General features: G+C 42.7%; 1 protein-coding gene across 4 annotated transcripts in view; it reads left to right on the top strand.

The window, feature by feature from the left end:
• The window catches only part of NRF1 (nuclear respiratory factor 1), a 63,626-nt gene that overhangs the window by 23,266 nt on the left and 26,328 nt on the right, over positions 1 to 14,032 (top strand). For 3 of the 4 annotated variants that reach the window (XM_069979298.1, XM_069979292.1, XM_069979283.1), the window contains exons 2-5: positions 190 to 445; positions 6,314 to 6,428; positions 7,246 to 7,372; positions 8,695 to 8,835. In XM_069979298.1, coding sequence (XP_069835399.1) covers positions 199 to 445; positions 6,314 to 6,428; positions 7,246 to 7,372; positions 8,695 to 8,835 — 630 coding nt within the window. In that variant the 5' untranslated portion in view covers positions 190 to 198. The remainder of the gene's footprint in view (positions 1 to 189; positions 446 to 6,313; positions 6,429 to 7,245; positions 7,373 to 8,694; positions 8,836 to 14,032) is intronic. The other variant, XM_069979306.1, reaches the window with a different exon arrangement.

Here is a 14,032-nt window from a genome sequence, read left to right as displayed (position 1 = left end):
AGTTATTTAGATCTAATCTGCTGCGTATCGCAGCAGTAAATACGCTGCGTATACGGTCTGTGTGTTTGTACCCTAAGGGTAAGGGATTCACTCTATATGTCAGACAGATGTTGCTTCAACAAGATGTTTTGTTTCCATGTGTAATGTGATTTATTTGCCTTGAATATTGTATGGTCTTTGTCTTAACAGTTTGCAGCTATGGAGGATCATGCAGTCACCCAGACAGACAACCTTACTACCATTGAAGCACATACAGTTGCTCACACTGTTGCACATTCTGTGGCTCAGCAAGTGCAGCAAGTCCATGTTGCTACCTACACAGATCACAGTATGCTGAGTGCAGATGAAGACTCTCCATCATCTCCTGAGGACACCTCGTATGATGACTCCGACATACTAAACTCCACTGCAGCTGATGAAATAACAGCTCATTTGGCAGCTGCAGGTATGAGGCCAAGGGTGGGAGTAGCAGGAGGCTATTGTAATGGTGTTGTGCTGCCAGGAGATACCACTGCAGTCTGTCCAAGCAGGACCATGGCAAGCCTGCTGGCCTGGGAGCAGTTCCACTAGTTATTACTGCTTTTCCCAATAAAATCTCATCAGTTTGAGGTTTGTAATGAAAGTCTGGCGTTTTAAGTAAATAGATGTATAAGTGATAAGTCGTTTTATCGGGAACCTTTCACCATGCTGTTTTTAATGAAAGAATCTGTAATAATGAAAGAATCATTGAAGAAGGTCATGTGAGCCTTCTAGTTTCTGATAAATAGTTTTGAGGAAGTATTCTAGCTCCCATGTTTAATTGAAAATGAATGACCTATCCTCAAAGTAGAAAAGAGAAACTGAGACAGCACATTTCCGTGAACACACTCCATGGCTAGTTTAATCACCCAGCTATGCTACGTTTTCTCAGGGCTGTTAAGCAGCTGAAACGTTACATAACTGGGTGATAAAGCTAACCACAAAGTGATTTCACGGAAATGTGTTGTCTCAGTTTCTCTTCTTTGGATATCTGGTGGATGATGGTCCAGTCCAGTCAGGCGCGCATTTAAAGGACAACTCCAGGCAAAATGTATTTTTAATATGTTATTACATAAGAAAATTTCTAGTATACACTAATTATAGGAAATGCACGTAAAGTGCTATTTCCCTCAATTTAGTAAATCAGACAGGCTTCAATTCTCCTAAAAAACCGTGACGTCACGAATCAGAGGAGGGCTGGGTGTAATTCCTATGAAGCGTCCAGCAGGGGATGCAATGTATGGAGAAATTACATATTAAGAATAACTATATCACAAGTGCCAGCAGCCCCATCCACGGCACATAGGGTGGGGCTGCCGGCACTTGTAGTGTGGCTGCCCCCACGCCAGCAGTCCCCAGTAAACACCCCCACCCCCTAAAGATCCCCAAACTACCCCCATCACAAGTGGCAGCAGCCCAGTCCACGGCGAATAGGATGGGGCTGCTGGCACTTGTAGTGCGGCTGCCCCCCACCTCGCGACAGTAGAACCCAGACCAGCCACCCCACCCCCACATAAAACCTCAAACTACCCCCGTCAGAAGTGCCAGCTGCCCTGCCCATGGCACATAGGACAGGGCTGCTGGCACTTGTAGTGCGGCGGCTACCGCCCTACCCCCGCGCGACAGCAGACCCCAGACCAGCGCTTTCTGCCGTGTTTCACTTTGCATGGTGGCACAACAGCTCTGGCAAACAGCTGAACAACGAGCGTGGAAGTTGTTGGCCCCACTGATCTGAAATTGATGACTTGTCCTGAGAATAGACATCAATAAATCTTGCCTTGAAGACCCCTGATATAGTCGTATTTAAAAAATAAAAAATGACTCAGATGTACTAATAGTGTCTAATTCTTATCTTATTCTTATCTTGGACAGTTTTCAAATGCAGCTTAGGGTGGTATTACACGGGCCGATGGGGGCCCGATAATACCTGTAAACGAGCAGCGATCTGCTAGATCGCCGCTCGTTTACTGGACCTATTACACGGCCCGATAATCGTTTAACAAGGGCTGCAATGACATTGTTACCGATGTCCTTGCAGCCCTTGTTTAAACTACATACATTACCTATCCAGGCTCCAGGGCTGCTTCTGCGGTCCGCTTCTCCACAGGTCCTGCGCGCTCTAGCTTCAGAGTGGCCTGTCAGCTGACAGGCCGCTTAGCCAATCACAGGCCGGGACCGCCGCGGTCTGATAGGCCGCTCTGAAGCTAGAGCGAGCGGGACCCGGGGAGAAGACCGTAGGAGAAGCCCTGGAACATGGATAGGTAATTACACGTAGCGGTGTGCAGTCGGCGCCCGACGGAAATAGGTCAGAACCTATATCAACGATCAGCCGATGATCGTTGTCATCGGCTGATCGTTGTATTTATTACATGGAGCGATAATCGGCCGATTCGGCTGATCGCCCTGTGTAATAGTACCCTTAGACTGTTTGATAAATTTTTGCACCATTACATATCTAATTTAAAGGGAACCTATCACCATGAAAATGCTATTAGCGGGCAAGCTGAGCTTGCTTCATAGAGAGTAAGGATAGGCTGCTATCAGCAGCTGGGTCCTCACTGTTAATAACTGGCCGCCGCAATCCTGCAGTCGCCCACCATTAACCCTTTTAAAGCAGCGATCTAGGCATTTAAGTGTCAGTGACATGAGCTGCGCAGCTGTCACTGTTGGATTGGGACCCCCACAGTGTAATGCGGGGGTCCCGATCGTTTTAACTGACTTCCAGAGGTGTCTCACCTTCCTCGGTGCTGTCAGATGGGAGATCATTGCCTAGAGTCTGCCACAGGCAGGCCCTATGCAATGATCACAGATAACACTGACCAGTGCTATGCTATGGCAATCATAAGTGTTAGTAAATGTAATGCAGGCATGTTATAGTCCCCTAGGGAAAAGGACCCTCCCTCAATAAAAGTTTAACCCCTTAAGGTCTGAGCCAATTTTCAGTTTTGCGCTTTTGTTTTTTCCTCCCTGTGTTTAAAAGGCCATAGTGCTTGTATTTTTTCACCTACAGACCCACATGAGCCCTTATTGTTTGCGCCACTAATTGCACTTTGCAATTTAAGTTTTAATTTTTGCATAAAATATAATGTGAAACCAGAAAAAAAATTAAATATGTGGTTAAATTAAAAATAAAACCCCTTGTTTTATTTGGAAGTGGAGGCTTTTCACCCTATGGTAAAACAGACATGTTATACATGTTCCTCAAGATGTTACGATTACAATGATATGCAATTTGCATAACTTTTATTTTATCTGACTGGTTTTTTTTAATTTTTTTTAACTAAATTAAAATTGCTCTATTACCAGTCATTTTTTGTGTCATGTTTTTGATCGCTTTTTATTACAATTTTCCTGGATTTGATGTGACCAAAAATGCCCAATTTTCTAATATCTTCTAATAAAACTACACTGATCTCTCATAGAGATCAGTGTAGTATACTTAATACAGCACGGATCCATCAGATTGGTGCTGTATTGCTCTGGTCTGCAGCAGACCAGATGCATAAATTGCCAAGCTGGGATCAGCATCAGTCCGACGCTGAGCCCTGGCCGGCTCAGTAGAAGGGATCTCCCCTTCGTGATCACATCCTGGAAGGGAGATCCTGCCACTAGACACCAGGAATGGCGCTCTACAGGGCATTTAAATGCAGCTGTCATGTCCCTATTAGTGGGCGCGTCGATCAGCCACGCCCGCTAATAGCCGCAGTGCCGGGCTTCAGAGAGCAGCCGGGATCGCAGCAGTTCAGAGCGGGGTCGCGGCGCGGCCTTTCTGAACCCCCTAACGGCATCATGACATATGAGATATGTCATGGGTCGTTAATGGGTTAAATTACCCCCTTTTCCATTTTATACGTAAAATACATTAAAAAAGAATAAACTTATTATATACTGTAGCATGCGTAATTGTCTGATCAATAAAAAATAAAACAGCACAGTGAACAGCATAAAGTGGTAATAAAAAATCTGAATTGATGGTTTTTTTTACATTTTATATAAAAAAAATTATATACTTATTTAAAATATATAACATTATATAATTAACTATAATTATAAGTGATCAATATGTCCGATGTATAAAAATATTGTACAAATAAAAACTAGAGATCATGACGCAAGAAATGTTGCTTCATAAAGCCCCATTGCAAAACAGTTTTACTGTTAAAAAAAAATAGTAAAACATTAGAAAAGCTATAGAAGCATGCATATTGCTGTATTCAGACTGACCTATAGAATAATGTTAGCATGTCAGTTTTACCATAAAGTGCATTCCCCCCCCCAAAAAAAAATCCCTAGTGCGGCGCTAAATTATTTACAAAATAACACACATTACAAAGTTATACAACTTTGTAATGTATATTATGTATGTGAATGGCCCCCTTCCCTGTGTTTCCCCCCGCCAACGCTAGACCCGGAAGTGTGGTGCATTATACTCACCGCATCTCGTGTCGACCCCGTCCGGCATCTTGGGACAATGACGTAGTCTTCGGGAGGCCGGCCCCCCTCTGCCGCATCATCAGCAGCTCAGCCGTGATGGGCTAAGCATAACTGTGCTCAGCCAATCGCAGCTGAGCACAGTTATGACGCGGCAGAGGGGGGCCGGCATGAGGGACGGATGGAGCTGTTTGGCTGGCCCCCCAAAGACACTGTCATTGTCCCAAGATGGCGGACGGGGGCGACACGAGATGTGGTGAGTATAATGCACCACACTTCCGGGTCTAGCGTGGGCGGGGGGAAACACAGTGAAGGGGGCTATTTACATACATTACAAAGTTGTATAACTTTGTAATGTGTGTTATTTTGTGAATAATTGTTTTGCGCCGCACTACCCCTTTAATTTCACCCCATAAATACTATTTTGGGGGTTTCGTCATTCATTTTGTGCTAGACTGAAAGGCGCCTTTACAAAGTACAGTTTCTGAAAAAAACAAGCCCTTACATGGCCCTGTATATGGAAAAATAAGAGTTATGGCTTTTAGAAGGTGAGAAGTAAAAAACAAAAACACAAAATTTAAAATTGACCTGGTCATTAAGGTAATTTTAGGCTCTCTTCTTAAGGGGTTAAAACAATGGTCGTTCTTTTCATAATGCAATGATCTTCATTGATGTCAATGCAAACAGCGGGTGTTTCACACAATGTATTGAACAATAGCCATTGTTTGGCTACAACTGTCAAAATAATGATCATGTCATTTATTTCCGGCCATTGTCCGTATGCAATTAATGTAATTTTTCATTAAAAACAATGGCAATTGCTTGATGCTTTGAGTGCCAAATAATGGCCATTGTTTATATGTACTGGGGGCATAGCCCTAATGTGTCTGTCTTTCTCTCCACGCCTTGATTAAATTCATTGGGGGGGGGGGGGGAATAGAGGAATAAAAAAATGCAGCAAGCCAGCATCTGTCTAACATGCATCATGGTGTGGATAAATGGCCAATTAGAGGCTAGGAAAGCCTTTCTGCACACGTCCTGAGGGCATTTTAGGAAACTCCAGTTCAGTAATATGATTCCCCATTGATAGGGAAAATTGGTAGTTCTTAAAATGGCTTTGAAAAAAAAGACAGATGCCTTTCTGAATTTTCGAGCTGTAAACTGCTGTTGTGCTGGGTACCATTCTGTGTCCCCTTTTCCCCAGGGAAGGAGGTTTGTGGAAGCTTGTGTTTATTGCAGCCCAACAGAAGTGGACTTATACAGGATAGTGCGCACATCCCACACCTTTGCAAAAATAAAATGAAAATGAGAATATCTAGTTTCCAGTTATAATCAGTGCGCTGTTTATACTTGCTGATCGATGCAGCAAGTGCATTTAAATCATGCTAGACTATGCCAGCAGGGGGAGCAGTTGCATCATAAAATACAAATATCTGAAAATAAACCATTTGTCACAGAAGCATTATGACTACTATGTATATATTGTGCTTGTTATAGTTACTAACACTAAATATTTCTATATGAATTATAAAATCTTTACTACATTGCTGTAGGTATCTACATAACAGCCTTTTGTGGCTTTTATTGCAAAGTAATTACATTTTTACCAAGAGCCCAAAACTAGGCCAAGGAGACCTTGTACAAGAAGTTACCAGGAACTTGAGGCCTGCTTGGCAGTGCTGCTTTTTCCACTGTGAATATGTTTTATTCATTGTGAATTGCAATGTTTTAAGACATCCACATGTTTACAGTGCCCATAAATTAGGTGTTCCCAGAATGTGATAGACTACTGCACTGTAGGTATGTAGAGTTCTAGTAGTGCTATGAAACAAATTTAGGCTATGATATATTTCTTTATTTGCAGGTCCTGTTGGAATGGCGGCTGCAGCAGCAGTAGCCACTGGGAAGAAACGCAAGAAACCCCACATCTTCGAGTCTAACCCTTCCATACGTAAAAGACAGCAAACCCGATTATTAAGGTAAATTCATCCACATTTAGGGTGTGTTCACACGTACAGGATCCGCACCAGATTTGATGGTGCAGATTTTATGCTGTGTTCAGCTATTTAGCTCAAATCTGCTGCGGATCTGCACCATCAAATCCACTGCGATGCGGTACGTGTGAAGCTAACCTTAATCAGATTCTAGCTCTATTTTATTAAAAGCAGGAGACTGGTAAATTTCCCAGACTGTGTCATGAACAGCAGCTTTATCTTGCTAAATGAACCCGTAGTTTTCTTTCCCTTCTGTTCTTTTTTTTATTGTAAAGGTATTTCAATGCCTAAGGCATCAGGGCTAAAACAAAATCAAATGTATTCGCCTTCTCTTCTGCTTCTGTTCCGGTGATACCAGTTCTGCTGCACAGTACTAGTACTGAGTGCCCGCTCAGCCAATCACTGGCTGCAGTACAATCTCGTCTTAGCCATTGATTGGTTGAGGGGGCACTTCCTTGTATTAGGTCTGCACACGGAAGGAAAAAGGGTGTATAATATATACATATATATTGAGCTTCCCCCATACTCTGGAATTTACCACCCATATCTAGTTTTCACCCATCATAACAACTTTCTAAAGCAACTTGGAAACAGATCACTTGACACTAGGCTACAACCTACAATAACCCTGCTGCCATCTCGCCGCACTGTGATCTGCTTCTCCCATCACCTTGTAGAGTGTAGTCCCTGGTAGGCCAGTGTCCTTTACCCCAGGTGTGTATTACTCCTGTCATTTTTTTTATTTTTCTTGATTTTGTTACAGGGTGTTACAAAAATAAAATTGTATTTCTTTTGTTGCCAGGAAACTGAGGGCTACGCTGGATGAGTACACCACTAGAGTTGGCCAGCAGGCAATCGTCCTATGCATTTCTCCTTCCAAACCCAACCCTGTTTTTAAAGTATTTGGAGCCGCACCTTTGGAGAATGTGGTGAGTATCTTCATATCGACTTATATATTTGCTTTTTGCCACTTACAAATTCCTCAATTTTTCTTCTTCCCTGTTTCCGATACTTAAGGCTGTTCTTTTTCTAGGACATTGTCACTTATTCTAGGACATTGTCACTTATATTCTGGTTAAAGGGGTACTCTGACTTTAAGTAAAAAACAATGCTGCAGAGGTGTATAACATTGCTTACATGTCTACTCCAGTTCTGAAACCAGAAAAAAAAAAAAAACATTTAGTTCCCAATTTTTTCCTCCTTGTCTGCTTAGATGGTAATGTGGGCCGGAGGGGCTGGTCAGAGATGGTGAATCACTCAGGTGAGTGGGAGACTAAATCCAGCCAAGCCTCCTGTGACATCAGAGGATGATTTGTTGTCACGGGAGAGAGGAAGGAGCTAGGGGTCAATACATATTTTGTAGTCCTTCTGCTTTTAATGTCCCATCAGTGGTGAAACACAGAAAAGCCGCTAAAGCCAGTACTATAAGGGATAACACTATATTACTAAGTTATACTGTATATCTTGGTGTGATTTTCTGATTTTCTTGGTGTATTTTCTGATTCCGAAGTACCCCTTTAAAGGGTTTATTGGGCAGGAAGTGTTTTTTGAAATGTGGTTCAGGCTGCAGTAAAAGGAATGGTGCGTTTACACTGAGATTTTTCTGACAGATTTTTAAAGCCAAAGCCAGGAATGGATGTCAAAAGAAGGATAGATCCCAGTCTTTCCTTTATGACTTGTTCTCTGTTTATAGTCTGTTCCTGGCTTTGGCTTCAAAGATCTGTCAGATAAATCTCTGTGTAAACGCACCATAATAAAGAAGTATACTTACCTGGCCTAATACCTTGCCACTGCCGGTTTCCGGAGTACCCTGTACCTTCTGGGTTTCCTCTTCCTGGTTCCTGTGATATATCTTGTGGGTAGGATCTGCCTGATAAGCCGATTACGGTGCTGTTGGCTTTCTAAAGCAGGCATCCCTATCTTTTTTGCTCAACAGAGACTACAGGTGACATTGACACATTTCCACATATCTTGTTGAGATAAAGAGGTCTGGTAGTACCCACCTAGATTTTAAGTACTGAATGTTCCTTTAACATTTGTTCATTTTTACTGTCACTACTTAAATCATATTACCTAAAGTTTCATCATAATTTCCTCTTTGCTCAGCCATCAGAGACACAGAGGACCATGTATTTTTAGCTGGCAGCTGTGCTGTCAGAGTTGCCTTTGAGCCCTAGGGCTGTGATGTTACTAAGCACAGGGAGGCTGAGAGCTGCACTCATGTCTGTTTACCACCCACTTTCTCCCCTAGGTACGCAAGTATAAGAGTATGATCCTGGAGGACTTGGAAACTGCGTTGGCAGAGCATGCACCTGTCCAACAGGACATTAACTCTGATCTGCCCCCTCTGACTATAGATGGCATTCCAGTGTCTGTGGACAAGATGACACAGGTGAGCAGCTGTCTGCCAGCATGTGCTCTAAAGAATTGCCCTCTCAGCAAATGCTTCAGTCACTTGGAAGAAAGATCATTTGTGCACACTTTACCAATACTACCATTAAAAAAAGTGTGAACAACTTGGAGTGAATTAGAGAACTGCACTGTGTACCTCTGTATTGCATCATTTTTTATTACGTCAATCTGTAAGAGGTTCAAAACTAGAATTGGGTAGTTGCGGTAAATTTTCATGGCGGTAACTAAATGGCAACATGCAAGTAAAGGCTATGTATCATAAAATAAGAGTATTTTGGGAAAATGTCATTGTTCTCTTCAGCTACAGACAGGGGTCCAGCACTCCATACATTAGCTCTTTGCCAGAACTGCACGATCTGCATACACACAAAATAAAAGCAGACAGCTACTGTACATACATTGTGGGGTGGAAGCTGAGTTGCAATAACTCAGCACGGTCTAGATTTCCCCCCCTCATTTTATTATTAATGCTATTGCATTTTACTTTATTTCCTACATTGGGGGTTCAGGTTAGCATGGAACTCATTTTATGTTTGTTTCCTGCTGGTCTCATATACAGATCACTGATAACAGTAATTGTAGCAATCCATTAGATCATTGTTACCAGTGAACTGTATTCACAAGATGCAGATTGCGTCTTCTCTGCTTGCGTCCAGGCCCACTGTGCTGAGGGAAGCCATTACTGACATCACAGGCTTTCCTAGCAACCACCCAAATGCGGAAGCGGAGCTGCTGCAATGGCAGTGAAGCACAAGATACGAGCGCTGTGATTGTGGGCTTTAGCGATGAGGAATGTATTATTTCAGGTCACAAGATCGGGCTGTCCCTTACAGACTTATCCTGCTGATGGCTTTGAATGCACAAGTGCACAGGGTTGCAGTAAATTGCATGGAGTTTTTAAATAGTTTCCATACTTTTTTTTTTTTTTCCAGTCGTAACATAACCGCTCCATGTAAATAAAGCCTTTGGCGGCATTAATTGGGGTTTGTAGTATTTTTCATTCATTCAGTTAAAGCGGAACTAAATAAGATAAGGTGGGCCTGGTTGGGGTATCATTTCCTGTGGGATTGTACGACAACTTTGGAAGTGCCAGTAGCCTGTCATTAGGAGGAGTGATTAAATGGGACAAGCGGCAGAGAGCTCAGGTGTGCGACTTACTAGCCCATTTGTGAGCTTCAAGTGACACAACCTTAATTGCTGTATTTTTCCATGGTAGTCTTAAGGGAGTCAGAGCTGTGATGATGTTGTGGGCCTGCAAATCCAGTTTTCTCATAGCAGCACTGGAACATTGATTCGAAAACATACTTGTAACAAATATACCTATAAGCCGCTTTGTGATTATTTCAAGTGAAAAGGCAAAAATAATCCAGATGTTTTATTACAGTTTATCACTTTTCCATTTATAAATCCTTATTGTCTATTTTATTCTGCTATTGCATTATGAAATCTACCTTTTTATGACAAAAAGGATTCATGCACAAGGTCTGGTTTATGCATGCGCCATGTATTTAGTATTGAGAATTGTTGCTGTTAGTAGCGGTGAAGGTGCTGCAGGATTGTTCTGTTCAAGGGAAAAAGCCAGGTGCTAGGGCTGGAAAACATTGAAGACGATGTGGCGCTCACACCAGTGTCTAATATAAAAGGGGTTATCCAGCGCTACAAAAACATGGCCACTTTCCTCCAGAAACAGCCCCACTCTTGTTTCCAGCTTGGGCAGGGTTTTGCTGCTCAGTTCCATTGACATGAATGGAGCTTAATTGCAAACCGCACCTGAACTAGAGACTAGAGTCGTGTTGTCTCTGAAAGAAAGTGGCCATGTAGCACTGTATAACCCCTTTAATGGCCTGTCTTGAGACTAGGCTATCAATTTTATAAAGCTGGATAACCCCCTTAGGGTAAAAGACTGCTGGTCTAATACAGCAGGATCCAATACGGTCTTTGGATTTAAATATTTGGCTTTTGCACTGACCCTTTATTTGGGTGGGTCGCCTAGATTTAGACTGGATGTACACTAGTGTAATCAGTTTCCAATAATGACAAGCTGTCAGCATTGCTATTCTTGCTGCCAAAACACTAGATCCCTGATAGAACCCATTAAATCAGTCATGCACCATGCATTCAATACTATGGCAGACGTCTTGTTTGTTTGGTTGCAGTACACCATTTGATTTTATGTCTAGGTGACCCAAAGCATAAATGGCACATCTGAATGCAGCTGTTGTTGCTTTGTTTTCATGTGCAGATTGCATATAGAGCTGCCCACTGGGCACTTAACTTGTCTGCTTTTTGCCTAATTAGAAAGATGATTTTGTTTTTTAACCAGATGAGGTGTTTTTTGTTTGATTGCTTTTCTTGTTGATCATGTCTCCAGAGGTTGTAGCTAACAAGTAGGTTAGACTTTTCAACTAGACAGAGCTAGTAATTATTTCTGCACTTGAAATCTATGGTATCGGTAGTAAGGTTCATTATGCTATGGTTGGCCTGCAGTAAACAGAGCATGTTAGAGAAAGGGGTTGTAGAGTTGTTTTTATAAAAATAAATTCAATGAAGAATAAATTACAGATGTGTTTTCAGAAGTTGGGGTATATTCATTCAAACTCACCTGACAAAGGTTTTTCAGGCGCCAAGTGGTGTAAGAGTAGGCTTAGTAAGTATACCCTTGTTGTATTCCTTGAAGGCACAGACATAGATTAAGGCGTCATTCACAAGTGAGGAAATTTTTGCGTCGGGTGGGGGACAGATCTCCAAAATTTTAAATTTGCACATGTGTAATTAGGCACATAGAAAACAATGTGATATAAATTTGTCCGTATTTGGAGATCCGCAATTACAGACAAATTTTGTGGACATGTGAGGCCTTATGCCTGTGAAGCCTCTTTTTAAAGGGGTTATCCAGTATTACAAAAATAGGGCTGTTGTCTTCAAAAAAATAAAAAATAAAAGCCACTGTCCTCAGGTTTGTCATATTACTTCTTGGCTTAACTGCTGGAGTGGCTTTGCACTAGCACATTTTAACAGAAGTCACTATTGATAAATGTGCCATAGGGTGGGCTCACATTGAGGAATTCTCGCGGATAAACTCCGCGGAATTCCCCCGGCTGTACACACTCACGGACGCGCGCCTTTCCACCGGCTCCATAGACAACATTCTATGGGCCGGCTGATTCCGCATTTTTGCCGAAAGAATTGTGTCTATGGAGCCGGCGGAAAGGCGTGCGTCCGTGAGCGTGTACAGCCGGAGGAGTTCCGTGGAGTTAATCTGCGAGAATTCCTCAATGTGAACCCACCCATAAGGAGCAAAGTTTACTGCAGCAAGATGTAATATTCACGCTACCCTGAACACAAATGAGAGCAGTGCTATTTAGCAAAAAATCACAAACTCAAACTATGTTAGTTAGGATAAAAATACACTTATAGTGCTTCACTATTACTGCTATTCAAAATGTTGTTAACTTTCTATTTTATAAAGAAAATACCCTTAAAAAAGATATGATTTCCTACTTTTTTCTCTACTGAAGTTCAGGGTAAGGTTGACCTTTCCTTCAAAATCTTCTGGCCTATGTGCCTTTTAATGGGCCTATGTAGATATTAAAGGGGTTGTCCGGCGATAAAAAATTATTCACAGAATAACACACATTACAAAGTTATACAACTTTGTAATGTATGTTATGTCTGTGAATGGCCCCCTTCCCCGTGTTTCCCCCCACCCACGCTAGACCCGGAAGTGTGGTGCATTATACTCACCGCATCTCGTGTCGTCCACGGTCTCCGATCGTCAGCAGTGACGTCTTCTTCGGGAGGCCGGCGGATCTTCCCGAGTGCCGGCCACCCTCTGCAGCATCATCCGAAGCTCAGCCGCGATTGGCTGAGCATAACTGTGCTCAGCCAATCGAGGCTGAGCGGCTGATGACGCGGCCACGTCATCAGCTGCTCAGCCGCGATTGGCTGAGCACAGTTATGCTCAGCCAATCGCGGCTGAGCTTCGGATGACGCTGCAGAGGGCGTCCAGCACCCGGGAAGATCCGCTGGCCGCCCGAAGAAGACGTCACTGCTGAGGATCGGAGACCGTGGTCGGCAGGGGCTGGCTGGCAAGTTTTAGCCTGGGGGGCAAGCACACAGCACTGGCCCTTGAGTGACAGGCTAGCGGCCCATCTTTCAAGGACCACTCTGGCCCTTATCTACTATTATCCTCCCCAAATCGGTGCAGGGAAAGTAGATGCCACAGGCGCCACAGAATCATAGTATTGGGGTCAGTGTTCCCAGCCACGAACATCCCTTGTGATGTGAATTGAGGCTGTGAAGGCCAGCCCCAATACTCTAATCAAGATGTGTGAGTCCCATCGCGCACCTTCAACCCCGTATCAGAGCCATGTCTCACCTCTGGTTGAGATGTCTCAAGCCCCTGAGTACTTCTTTAAACCTAGTGCTTTCTCACATGCTATATAGTAATGAGAGCTATACCAAGATATACATCTATTCGATTAAAGGGAACCCAGCTCCAGGTGTGCACCATAGTACCTTGGGGTTGCCTTTACACAGAGAGATTTATCTGACAGATTTTTGAAGCCAAAGTCAGGAACAGACCATAAACTCCATTCCTGACTTTGGCTTCAAAAATGAGTCAGATAATCTGTCTGTGTGAATGCACCCTAGGGCTGCGTTCACACTACGTATATTTCAGTCAGTATATGTATATTTCAGTCAGTATATTTCAGTCAGTATTGCAACCAAAACCAGGAGTGGATTAAAAACACAGAAAGGATCTGTTCACACAATGTTGAAATTGATTGGATGGCCGCCATTTAATGGTAAATATTTGCTGTTGTTTTAGAACAACGGCTGTTATATTGAAATAATGGCCGTTATTTACCGTTATATGGCGGCTTTCTACTCAATTTCAACATTGTGTGAACAGATCCTTTCTGTGTTTTTAATCCACTCCTGGTTTTGGTTGCAATACTGACTGAAATATACGTAGTGTAAACGCAGCCTTAAAGTGTCACTGCCGTTAGAATTTTTTGGCAGAAATCAACAGTACAGGCAATTTTAAGAAACTTTGTAATTGGGTTTATTAGCCAAAAAATGAATTTTTATAATGAAAAAGCAGTTTGAAGCCCTTCCCCTGTCTTCATTGTTTTCCTATGGAGAGAGAGATAAAAGACAACAAAACAGGGCAA

This window comes from Dendropsophus ebraccatus, chromosome 1, assembly GCF_027789765.1.
Source record: "Dendropsophus ebraccatus isolate aDenEbr1 chromosome 1, aDenEbr1.pat, whole genome shotgun sequence".
Taxonomy (NCBI): Eukaryota; Metazoa; Chordata; class Amphibia; order Anura; family Hylidae; genus Dendropsophus; species Dendropsophus ebraccatus.
This window is presented reverse-complemented; position numbering and strand designations above follow the sequence as displayed.